This window comes from Calonectris borealis, chromosome 1 (genome assembly GCF_964195595.1).
Source record: "Calonectris borealis chromosome 1, bCalBor7.hap1.2, whole genome shotgun sequence".
In the NCBI taxonomy this organism is placed as follows: Eukaryota; Metazoa; Chordata; class Aves; order Procellariiformes; family Procellariidae; genus Calonectris; species Calonectris borealis.
Window position 1 is genome coordinate 67,583,080 of NC_134312.1, and position 12,362 is coordinate 67,595,441.

Below are 12,362 nucleotides of genomic sequence, written 5' to 3' on the forward strand. Positions count from 1 at the left end.
GGAGTTATTGTTTCAAAGTATTTCAACAAATATTTGTTTCCTTATATTTCAGCTACCTGACTGCAAATAACAACCAGAATTTCTTGTATACTGCAAGGCCTTTTTTGAAGAGAGCTGCTTTGGTGATAAGCTACGTAAGTACGAATAGACTTGACCATGTATTTCTGTGTATGTGACGAGAATGAACATTGCATGGTGGTATCCCAAAAGATACCCAGAAGAAAGCTTAGGTGGTAGTTCTTAATACAAAGTTAGTCTTGGAAGATAGTCTAGAAAACTTCAACTGGGCAGAGACAAGAATATTGCTGTGTTTTCAGTTCAAATTTGCTTTTAATTTATAGTGGTTGCCCTTACAACCGTGTAATCATCTGCAAGCCTTTCCTGCCCTAAATACAGGGGGATGCTGTGGCACTGGCTTTTCGGTGGCATGCTGTTAGTTTCAGTGCAGGGCTCGGTAAGAGTCACAAGAAAAGCTCTGCCTGCAAATATCTGCTGTTTGGCATGCTCCGAGCAGGACTTGACATGTTGCAGGGGAGAAAACAAGGACCTCCACGGGGGTGTGCTGGGTGTGCCACTCCCTGTGCTGCTCTAGGAGCCGGATGCCCTTGCTTGTCCCTTGACAAGTGGTTCCCAGAAAGGTGGAGGAGTGCCAACCCGCAGAATTCCTTCCAGGGATTAGGATTACACAGCATGAGAAACACCGATGGAGCTTGTCCTTACACCTGTGCCAGCATGAGTGAACTATAATAGCTTTTAAGGCATCAGCCATGTTTTCCCCCTCTGTGTTTAGGTAGAGGTCAATAGCGAAACTCTGAGCTGCAGCAGGCTGACTGATTTGCCCTTCAAAATGCTGCATTTGGCGTGGGTAGCCGAGATGTGCCAGTTGCTGTCAGTAATGCACACGTGAAAGGTGGGGGGACACAACAACGCAGCAGTTGTCTGTGCTGAGGGTTGGCACGTTTGTCACCCTGCATAGGGCGGCAAAATTGGATTTTGCCTCAACTGCTGAGCTGGCTCACTTCTAGGCACCAGAGCAGAGCATGGAGAGCTATCACAACAAAATATTTGCTGGAGGCCTTAGTTCTTCTTAGGAGCGCATTGCTAACCGAGATGTTCTTCTTTGAAGGTGATTCTCGTGTTGTATTTCCGCCTCTGGATAATGGGAGGATCCATGCCAATGTTTTCAGAGCAGGACAATCCCGCTTCATTCTCGCCGTATTTACTGACGAGGTACAACGCCACTAATCAAACAAAAGTTTTCAAAAGTGTAGTCTTGACATTATTTTTTCCCTGTACTAAAATGTTTTACAGATGGCAAATGAGAAGACTTGTTTTGTTGTCTTAACTTAATTACTTCTCCTTATTGCTCTGTCCAGAATAGAAAGCAACCAGCATTATTTGAACCCCAAAGCACACTCTGGGTCCTGTAGAGTTGTTTTACAAATGCTTTCTTACTGAAAAATGTGGGCTTATTTTTATGCAAAGCCCAAAGAATACAGTTTAATTGCCTGAGCACAGGACCAGAAAGCCCAGTGACTGAAGCCTAATCCTGAACCTTAAAACTGGCTACTCCTGAAGTATGGGATGCAAGCATTCAGAGTTTCAGCTTCAGCTGAAGTTTCTATAAAAAGGGGATGACCATGCCTGTTGGTGGAATATCGGTGGCTGATCAATGAAGGTAGAAGGCAGGACTCCGGTGGCACAGAGTACTGCACAGCTCTGGCTAAACATAGGATGGGCTGCCATGGATTGATTAAAAACAACGAACTTGAAATTTGTGTTAACTTTTTTTTGTTATTTTATCACTAATTTTTTTTTTTAAAGATACAGAAATGCTTAAATTTGGTAAATTTTTTTTTTCCTTGCCTGGGACCCAGTGTGTGGTTAGGTGGGCTGATAGCACATCCCTCTGGCTCTGCTGGGCCAGACCAGCAGGGCAGTGGCAGCTGCGACTTAACTCTTCCCTCCAGACCTAACCAGACTAGTGCTCTGAGAAGGTGGTAGGGAGTTGATTTCCTCTCAAGACGGGGGCATGTGCGTAACTGTTTGCTCTGGTTAGCTACTGAACTGGGGAAAGACGCTTTGGAGGCTTCTGGAGGAATTTCCTGATGTCTCAAATGAAAATGGGAACAGTCCTCCTCTGAGTCACTTTCTGGCCTTGCTGGCTCCTCATTCCAACAGTGGAATTGCAGCTGAGACACAGGTTAAGATCAAGCAATCCTTATTCAACATCTGTTGCAGAATCAGACTGGATCTCATTTGGGAGACCTTTATGATAATGTGACAACAGCTTCTATTACCATCAAGGCTAAAAGTGCTTCCAGGAAGCACATTGTCTGATTTGGAAAGCTCTGATCTGTTCGCGGCATTTCTGGCAGAGTCATTAGTACCAGACTCTGTGCAGCACAGCGTGAAGGATTTGCTGCTGTCTCTTTTTGATATGTTTATGCTGAGATGGGGGTCATCAAGTCATAAATGATCCTGGCCTGATTCCAATTACGTATTCTGTGCTGCAAATGTCTTTCGTGTGTTTGTCTCTTTATATCTTGTAATGACAGGGGGAGTTTTTTTAAACCCAAAAGCTAAGTCATTCTTGGGGTACGAAAGTGACTATTTTTACCACCGGCACTGGTAACTGTGGATTTTATTAACAGCCTTATGAAAGACAAGTGAGAGTGCTGCTGGCTGAGGTTCTCCCTCATCCCAGCAGCAGCCCTGGCTTCACCTGCAGTCCAGCAATACCTATGTGCGCCAAATTTAATTAAGGAAACCCTTGCCAGTAAAAAACAGTATTATTGTTATGGAGGGATTCTAAAACTCTGTAGTTATCCCGCTCCTCCACTTCTGCTGAGCTTGATCTTAATCCTCGCTTTACCCAATTTACCCAGAAGCCTGTATCTTCCATCCAGAAAACCCATTCTTTCAGCAAGCCTGGATGCCAGCTGTTACGTGGCTTTCTAACATGCAGAGTTAAATTTAGCTGGTCAGTTCCTTCCCTGCTGATCAAGCACCAACCTCCCATGGCTGATGCTCAGGCATGGGTCTGACAACAGGAGCTGGAAAGTAGGCTTGTTGCTGAATCCTGGTCAGGGTCCTCCAGACTGGAGGCAAGGCTGCAACATTGGCCCAAAGTCCAAGTGAGGGGCAGGAGTAAGGACAAGCGAGAACATGTGTCTGTGGGGGTCCCTCCAGGAGACAAGCTACCTACAGCACAGGTCCAAGGTCCATCCAGGAGACAGGGCTCAGCTGAAATGGGGCTCCTAGAGCAATGGGTATCAGGTGTGGGACCAGGTGAGGCTCATCAGGGCCCTGACAGTGTGTTGCCACAGTTCAGTATCTGCCACTTTCCCTGCTGTGGATCTTGTTGCTGACCTTCTATGATAGTCCCTGTCCTCACTCTCTGGGCACTGTATGATCTAGAAAGAAGCTGGGTCCTGAGCTTCTGTTGACCTTAACCCTAGTCTTCTGGCATGAGCCTTCATCTTAGATGTGAGGTACCTGCAGAATATGTCTATAAATTCTTCTCTGCAATTCTTGTTTCTCTGAACTCAAACCTTAAGCTGACAACTACCTTGAACTTGCAACCAAACAACCTGAAAGAGGCCAAAACCTGGCTGTCCTGATCCCATGCACCACCTTAAGCCTGCAGGGTCCACCTGCCAGCACGTTAGGCTTGCTCAGCAACACCTTCTTTCCTGAACCCAGGCCCTAACCCTTCACTTCAAAATAGTCAGTGGCCCACCGACTGCCTCGGAGCTAGATCTAGGCCCAGCTGCGCTGCTGGCAGTAGTCGTCTTGTTAGACCTGTGGGGTCCACCTACAAACAAGAAATCAGAGATGAGAGCTCTTTTTTTATTGTTGTATCTTGCCAGTCTTGCGGAGCTGTGGGAAGACTAATTAGTCAATGTGGATGATACCTTAGGGTAAGTTTCTGGACAGCTGGGGTGGCAAATGGGTGAGTGGTCAATCCTGCAAGGTAGACAGAGACCCGGTGGCTGTCTCTGAACTGACAGCCCACGATGCACCCACTGACCACAGCCCTTATCTCGGCAACAAACCTTTTCCTTCCTCACCGCCTCCTTCAGACTCAAACTATAACTCTCACCTGAGACTTTATCTTACCATGGTTAGAGCTGAAACTCTTGCTGCAGAACTGGCATTGTGCCAGCCATCACGAGTGCAGGACTGGGATGTCAGACGGAGCCAGCAAGGTTGAGCGGCGTTGGCCTGGTTTCCAGGAAGGTCTGTGTGTCTGGCCAGCGGGAAGGCGAGGCTGAGGCGCAGGGCTGGCGTTCAGCTTAGGTGCAAGGAAGAGGGAGGCTGGAGAGGTAAGATTGTTTTTAAAGCCTGGTATTTCCACAGGGTGGAAATAAGAAGTGGTGGTAGCTGAGTAAATTGCTTGAGTGTGGATTTGGAGGTGATACAACTTGCTGCCCCGGTGTTAGGGGTGACATTAGGTTAGGGTCTAGGACATCAAGGCTCGAGGATATTCAACATCCAAGTAGGTGCTGGTGTGCGTGGTTGCTTGCCCAACTGGTGAATGTCCAGTCACATGGGGGAGCTTGTGGTTATGGCCCAGCCTCAGAGAAGCTGCTAAGCAGTGTGTGTTCCTCAGCTGTGGACACCTACAGCAGCGGCATATGACGAGTTGGTGGGAGAAGCTTTTAACGAGGTTTTGAAGGCAGTAATTAGGTCACAGCACTGAATTTAAAGCCAGGATGTTATTTGCAATTTGGGTTGAGTTGGGAGGAAGGGAGTGGAAGAGCTAAGTTTGGTGCCAAGACCAGAAGGGAGAGGCTCCAAGAAACTAAAAGAAAGGCCAGAGCTGGTGGTCTTGAGGTGGTTACTAACACCTTAACTATGACTGAAGCAAGGGCTAGTGCTCAGGCAGCAGGCAAGTTGTTTTGTAACTCTCTGAAGATCATGCAGGCCACAAATGGGAGTTCCTGTCTTCAAGCAGTCATCTTTATTTGCACTGAGGTGGAAGTGTGGTTATTGTGCATGTCTCGCCAGGGTAAATGTTGTGGTTTTCAACAGAGTTGAAAGTTATTGTAAGACTTGGCCAACTCTGTGGGGCTAGGAGGAAGGCTGATGACAATAAGTGGAATAAAAAAGAAAAACAGTGGTTTGGAAATGTGTGGCAGTCTTTGTGAAATGCATAAAGTTAGATCTGGAGCTGGGGTCTTGGCTGACACAGGATGAACCCAAAGGAGTATTGTTAACTCTCACAAGGTTTCTGTGTCAGCTGGTGAGCTGTACAGGCACGGTTTGTCCCAAGGCTGGCAAGGGTTATTGGAGTGTGGCTAGGATTAGGGGTAGGTGTAAGTTATGGGTTTGAAAAAGTGTTGAGTAATGAGGTCAGATTTTGTCAGCCCTTATGATACTTGTAGTGTAAATTAGATGCCTGAGGGTGTGAGGGAGGTCTATGCATCCATGATTATGTGGAGGAGGGGAGCATATAGAAATTAAGGTGTATCAAATGAATCTAAAAGGAGACAGGTTCAAAGCAAGCCAAGGAGGTGGCTTGCAACAAGTAGTTGAGCTGGGGAGCTCCTTCCTACAGGACGCTGTGGGTGTGCTGAAAGTTTATGCAGGCTCAAAGAGAGATTTGCCAAGTTAAAAAAAAAAGAAATCCATGCTACTAAATATGCAGAAACCACATCCAACTCGAGGAGATCATGCTAGCTAGAAACTAGAAAAAATTACCGTGTTCTTATATGCTTCGCTTGGCATTAATTTTTAGTCACTGCTGGAGAGAGAATCCTGGTCTGGCAGACCTTTGGCATGGCCCAGTTTGGCCTTAGAACATGACTATATGTGCTGTGTAACCTGTCTCCAATCTTGGACAACACAAATGTGCAAATTAGAGTAGACAGATAACGATTTATTTAACCATTGGAAGATGAAATATGCTGAAACAGTGACAGTTTTCAGTCTTTAAAAAAAAAAAAATCATCTGTTCAGTATGTTCACTAAGTTACTGTCCTTAAAATTACAAGTGAATGGGGATGCAAAGAAATGCTTTGGAAGTCAGAATATGAATGCTTCAGTCCCTTGAAGGTACTGGATTTTTCTAATATTCCCAAATACCTTAAAACTTACAGCAACATAAACAAAAGTCACATTTCCATGTTCTTCAGTGTGTTGCTTGGCAAGGGTGATCTGAGAAGATGAAATCTGTCCATCATTCCCTTTCTCAGCGGAGGCTGAAATGAAGGTGTTGGGGATCCTGCTATTCGTAAGCCCTGCCATTAGAGCCTGTCCACACAGGCTGTTGTATGCTTCAGAAAGGATCTACCTTCTCCAGTGACCTACCTTAAAGAACACAGATTTCCAGTCATTGTGACTTGCCATCCCAAAATCTGCTATGGGTAAGCTGTTGCAATAGAAAAACCCATGCCCAACCTCTGTTAAAACATTCTTGCTTGTGTTAGATGAAAGTTGAGGAAGAATGCAATTAGAGTTTCGAGAGCTACCCAGCTTTAGGTAAACAGCGTACTGAAGTGCAGCTCGAGTGTTAGCAGGGCGTTGAGCTGTCATGCTTCAGACGTTTTGCACAATGTTTCTTTCTTCTGCCATTCTTGAGGGGAAAGAAGTAGGAGGCCTCTGGATAAACAGATTGTATTACTAACACTCTGGTAAGACAAGGGAAAAGTCCATTGTGTAGCATGTCTCAAGGTGTGTGAAACAGATTAAATCCCACCACTAATTTCAAACTAAGAAAGTATGTTGTTTTTTTTTTTTAAACTATACCTTTGGGAGTCAAGTTATATTAATTTCTGCTGGCATTTGCCTTGTGACCTCCCTTGGCTGATCGCTCTGGGCATGAAGCAGGCTTATTTGTGGTGTTGCATTAAATAGTTAATGCGTTTCTACTGAGACTGCCTTTAGATAACATTGTCCTATGCTCTCTCTGTAAGCTGGCTTTCTGTATTTCTTTGCTGTTTCAATCAGGTAAATGAGAATTCAGTGCCGCAGACAGCTGAAGAAATGCTTATAGGTAAAAACTGGCACATACTCCTTTTCATAGAGATTTGTGACTGTTGTCTGAGCAATGCATTTAATCACCCCAGTTGTAACTTCAAAGGGAATGAACTACCGAGAGGCACACAGTGGACCTGTGCTGGAGAAGTGGATCCCTGTGCCAACCAGTTCTGCCAAGGCAATAGAAGTCAAGTGCAGCAAATACTCTGGTGTGGGATTTTCACTGACCTTAGGCTAGGAACTGGCATTAAAATAGACCCCTGTGACATACCAGTTCTTAATTAGCCAGGCTTGCACATGCTTCCTGAGTGGAAAAGTTCTGCCTGTTTTGTCAGTGCTTTCTATCGTGTGCCCAAAGGTGCTTAACTTCAGCCCTACATGTAATCTCTGCAGGCACCCAGCATTCAGGCCTCACTTCTAGACAAAAGGGAGAACAACAGTGTCGGTAAGAATTGCTGTCATGCCCACCCAGGGGCCAGACAGTCCATACATTACGTGTAAAATGTATTCTTTTTTCCAAGGGGGCTGGGGGTCGGTGGGAAGCCTGTCGGGAAGATGGTGCTACAAAACAAAGGCCATCCTACAGTAGCAGGTTCCCAGAGGAAGCTGCTTTCCCAGAGCCATGTGAAAAATTTCAGCATCTCTCTCATTTAAGTTTTCTTGGTTTAATGAACAAACCCAGGTGGGTAGTGCTGCTTTGAAAATCAGCTTGACAGGCATTTTTAATGGGTTACGGCGCTTGCTGCAAGCGCCGGTTACACTACAAGCCTTCCCTGCCAAAAGCCTCCATGTGGAGTGGAGGGGGTGCAGCCAAAGCAGAGGCCATTGACTCCTATAGACAATGCATTTTGCTTTTCAAAATACTTCCACGCAGGAGGGCTAGAGCATGGCCAGTCTCTGAGCAAAGCAGGCTGCCCAGGATATCCCGTTGGCGTAGGGTAGGTAATGCTCTGGGGTACAATGGGCCGTTTCCAGAAACATTATCACAGCGGGTTTATGAGGTTTGGTTTTTAATTTCCTGAGGATCAGCCACCAATATCTCAGCGTCTGTCCAGAGGACCCACCATCCGCTGCCGCCTCAGTGAGCCTCTTCTGAAGCAGTTGCCCTCCGGTGGCTGGGGGGTTTCGGCTGTGTGACTTCTGGAGCGTGCTGCTGTCGGTGGCGAGCTGAGGATCACATTTGATCACAAGGCACGCTCTCACCCCCAGCACGCGGGGGTTTGCGGAGGGAAAACAGTACAAGATCAATCCCAGGTTTTCCAACATTGAGACTCTGACAGCAGGCTCGGGTTTCGCTGGAAATTCACAGGCTCTTTGAAAGTCTTTGCTCTTCAAGAATTTGATATTTTTCAGATTCTTAGCCACAGAGTTGAAACAACTGAGAGAGCGCCGTTCACCAGATCAAAGCTTTTCAGGCTGGGAAGCTATAGAGGACAACATAGTCTGCCCTTCCTCCTGTGCCCCTGGTGCACACAAACCCACCTTCCAGAAGAGTTACCTTGCTATTCATAAGCTGCAGCTGCCTGTTTATCTGTATCTTTGTCTTACCTACTCCTGTCCTCTACTGACTGGCAACTCTTTCCCCCTAGATGCAAAAGTTTTGGTGAAAGGGAATACACAGGCACTTTTTCCAATTACAAGTGTTTTCTGCCTAGCTGATACTTGCATTTGGATGTTAAATTGGAATTAGTCTGTCTGTTGCTTGTTTGTGTAGTCTTACTCCACCATCACCGAATGTGCTGGATAGACAGAGTGTGATTTTTTCTTCTAAGGCTATGAAAAGAAAATGTTTAGGCTGGCAATATACAGAGCAGGAAAATAAACTCGTATAAGAAGGTATGACTGGACTGGCAGTTTCCCGGGGGAAGTGCAGATACATACAATTTTAAGACAATATCCTCAAATACCACCACCTGGTTATAATTTCAGCCACAAGTGTCCTAGGAGGACATTATTGTGAAGCGGTTCATCAGACACACTTGGTTTTAGGGCTTTGTAGAGGATGAAGAGAGCCTTGAGCTGAAATCAGTTCAGCTGTTAATGCAAGCGAGAAGCTCTTTTCCTTAATAAAGGAGCTCTTCTCACCCTTACAGTGAACCAAAACCTCTCTGAGTCCCTGGCAGTGCGGAGGTCGTCTTCTCAGAAGAGCATTAAAAAGGTCTGTGACTTCTAAAAGGGCAACGACTATTTTCCTGCTTCTGTTTCAGATCCCCCCTTTTGTGTACACCCCCTTCTTTTCCCAAATACCAGTTAAGTCCACTGTTACCTGCTGTCTTCTGGATAGGTCCATTTTTTTTCCCAACCAGGAGAATATTTTGCCTTTGCCGTGCTAAAATCCCCAGTGCAGGAAAATCTTCCACTTGCAGGTGGATACCCTGCTGGGTCTTTGGGGGTGAGGTTGTTTGTCAGGAATGAGATGCATTGTCCCAGAGCTGGGTGGGTGGTAGGTTGCACCACTGAATACACCTAAAAGAACAGGGCCACTGGCCCCCGCTTTTCCATGCAGCTTTGGTGGGGCATGGTCTGAGTCTTGTGATCACTTATGTAGCACAGTTTTAGAAAGAAATCTATAATCTCAGTCCCTGGGAGCTGGGGAAAAAAGCTTAAAATGCTCCAAAATCAGAAAGCAAATGAAACTCTTCATAAATTTCTATAAATCTTGTATTTTTTTTAGGTAGTCTCACAATCCTCAGATGCTCTGATTGCCTGGGTTTGGCAGAGCTGAGACTAGGGCTTTTCCAAGCTCGTTAGTCTCTATTACAGCAAAGGGTAAGAGACAATCCCTCAAGTATTTTTCTGTCATATTTTTTATGGCTTTAAGTAGCACCCTTTGCTTTCATTTTTGCAGCAGAAGCAATCAGTGCAAATAGTTGTTTTCTGCAACAGGTTCTAGATGAGTCATCCTGTATTTGTCTCAAACAAAGCACACAACAGTACATTTAAACTAAAAAATTTAAAACTAAACAAACTGGTTTGCTATGACAACACCTGCTACCTACAGGAGGAGCTGTGTTATTTTGAACATGCCAGAGATGCTGAGAAGTGAAAAGAAACACTTGATACCCGCTGAAACTTGGATTTCCATGTTCAATTTGCAAATAAAAAAAAAAAGATTCTGCTGTAACACAAATGCTGTTAACCAGCTTGGGGGAAAACTGATTGTCAGTTATGAGGCAGATTCTTCCAATCACCTCACCAGTAATATTCTGTCTTGCCTAGGATTAACTGATAGGGAGGGAGATGTTACAGGCGGGGATTTTTCTCCCTTGGAATTCCAGCAGACATGAACAGCAATATAGAGACGATTATTAATTTAAAATGTAATTCACTTAGTCAACTAATTAAAAGAAAATACTTTTGTTGCCATTTGCAGGTAGGCTGCTGAAATGTAATTAGCTCCTGGGATGATTCCATGAATCTTCAAGTCTTTTCAAAATTTGCAAATTATTTCCTTGAGGTGTCAGTTTTGGTGAGAGGGTTCTTCCAAAGTTTCTCCTGCATTTAGCTTTCTCCCTGGTTAGCCTTGTGATAGGAGAACCACATGGGTGTAAGGGAATATCACGTGCTTTCGAGAGCCATAAGTAAAAAGCAGCACTGAATTGTCGGTAACTATGATTAGCATCCTGTTATTTTTCAGTTCCTAGTACCTAGAATAGCGATAGCTTGTAGTCCTTTATTTTATACAGCCATCCATCGCATTCAAGGACAGGTTACCGATGCTGAAAGCATATCCAAACTTTTACTTGGATCAGAACTCACTCAAGGCTTTCTTGCAGCTTACAAACGCTTGCTAAAAACGGGCAGCGCCCTCCTGGATCCTGCCTCCATGTCTGCTGTTGGCACACGCACCTTCAGCGCGGGCATTCAGGCTTGACAGTGAGAGACATAGCCAAGGGTTCTCCAGTAGGATGTCTGGGGAGGCAAACCAGTTGACCGTACATGGATGGTAATGACTGTCACAGGCTTTAAAATAGTTCACCGCCGTTGTTGGCAGAGCATATTTAAGATATTAATTATTGCCGTAATGGAACGGAGCGATTGTCCATCTCCTCTGGGACCTGCCTCTGACAGAGAGTTGCGCACCTGGCTCCTGAGGAAGACGGAAAACCCACAAGCACAGGGAAAAACCTCTCTTCATCAGTGCGTGTCCTGGAGCCTGTCTTCTCATCTTCAACAGCAGTTTGTCCTAACCTCCCATTAGAAATGCTTTAACGCACGCTAATCTGACTATCCTGAATTCCTCTTAAAATTTGTTAAACTGACTCTGTGTGCCATAAATAAACACAGTATGTTGTGGCAGCAAACTGTGTTTATTTATTCTGTGCTACTTAATGATTTATCAGCTCCTGCCTTATCAGTGAAGATAACTGCAATGCTGCAGTTTGCAAAGATCCCAAATGTCGTCTCGTTCCTTCCTGCCTAGCAGCCTAGCCTGAGTAAGTAGGGGAGGGTTTCTGGTGTATGTTGTGGTTTGCATACAAACTTCCATGAATATTGTGATGCTTATTGAAAATGTTAATATGCAAGGGCATAAAAGGACACTTCCTCCAAAAACTGGGCTCTCCGAAGACATCAAGTGCAAAACTAACTCAACGCTTCTGAAAATCCTGTCTAATATACACACTTGTAACAATATCGTATGCCATGACGTTATTCAGATTGATGTAAATGGACGTGCCTTTTATTTTAAAAGTAAAGCTTGAAATGGATCTCAGTTTGGCTTTTAAGTAAGTAGCTGTGAATAAATGCTGGCAACCCTTTCTGAACTGACGTATTCAGACTGATACAGAAGTCTGTTTTGTATTGCAGTTGAGCAGAGGTGGGGCCAGGCCACACGTAACATCACGAGCGAGCGCCTTGGCGTGATTAAGCTCCACCAGATTTTGTGTTGCTGGGTTTCTCTGTAATGCGGAAAGATTGGCTTGGCGACTAGAAAAGACATATTTGTTTCTTTGGAAATAGTGAACAATCAAAATTGTAAGATGAGTTTGAGTAGAATTTAGATTATGTTTTTGAGGGATGTTTTCTTCAATAGAAGCTGTCTTTTTAATTGCTGCCTCTGTTAAGAAAGAAAGTCAGTTTTCTCTCGTTTTTTCCCTTTGCTACCTCAGGGTGGGCAAGGGGAGGAAAATGGAGGGATGGAAGAGAAATGTACCAAATGGCTGAAAACCTTAAAAATGTGGGAATATTCCATTTTCCATCAGAATTAGGAACTTAGAAAGATTTGCGGGGAAATGAGAATGTGCCTTTTCCATTGTTTTCAATTCCAGCTATGTAAGCCTCCCTGCTTTTGGGTCGCTGTGCTGCTGGAGACGTTTGGTTTTTGGATGAGAAAAGAAACTGATATCCTAACTGTTTGTGGTTATTTAAAAATGTTT

The 12,362-nt window shown here is 44.8% G+C and overlaps 1 protein-coding gene across 1 annotated transcript in view; it reads left to right on the forward strand.

Annotated features, from left to right (window-relative positions):
• Positions 1-12,362, forward strand: part of TMTC1 (transmembrane O-mannosyltransferase targeting cadherins 1) — a 127,927-nt gene that overhangs the window by 38,986 nt on the left and 76,579 nt on the right. The window contains exons 2-3 of the mRNA XM_075158602.1: positions 53-134; positions 1,127-1,230. Coding sequence (XP_075014703.1) covers positions 53-134; positions 1,127-1,230 — 186 coding nt within the window. The remainder of the gene's footprint in view (positions 1-52; positions 135-1,126; positions 1,231-12,362) is intronic.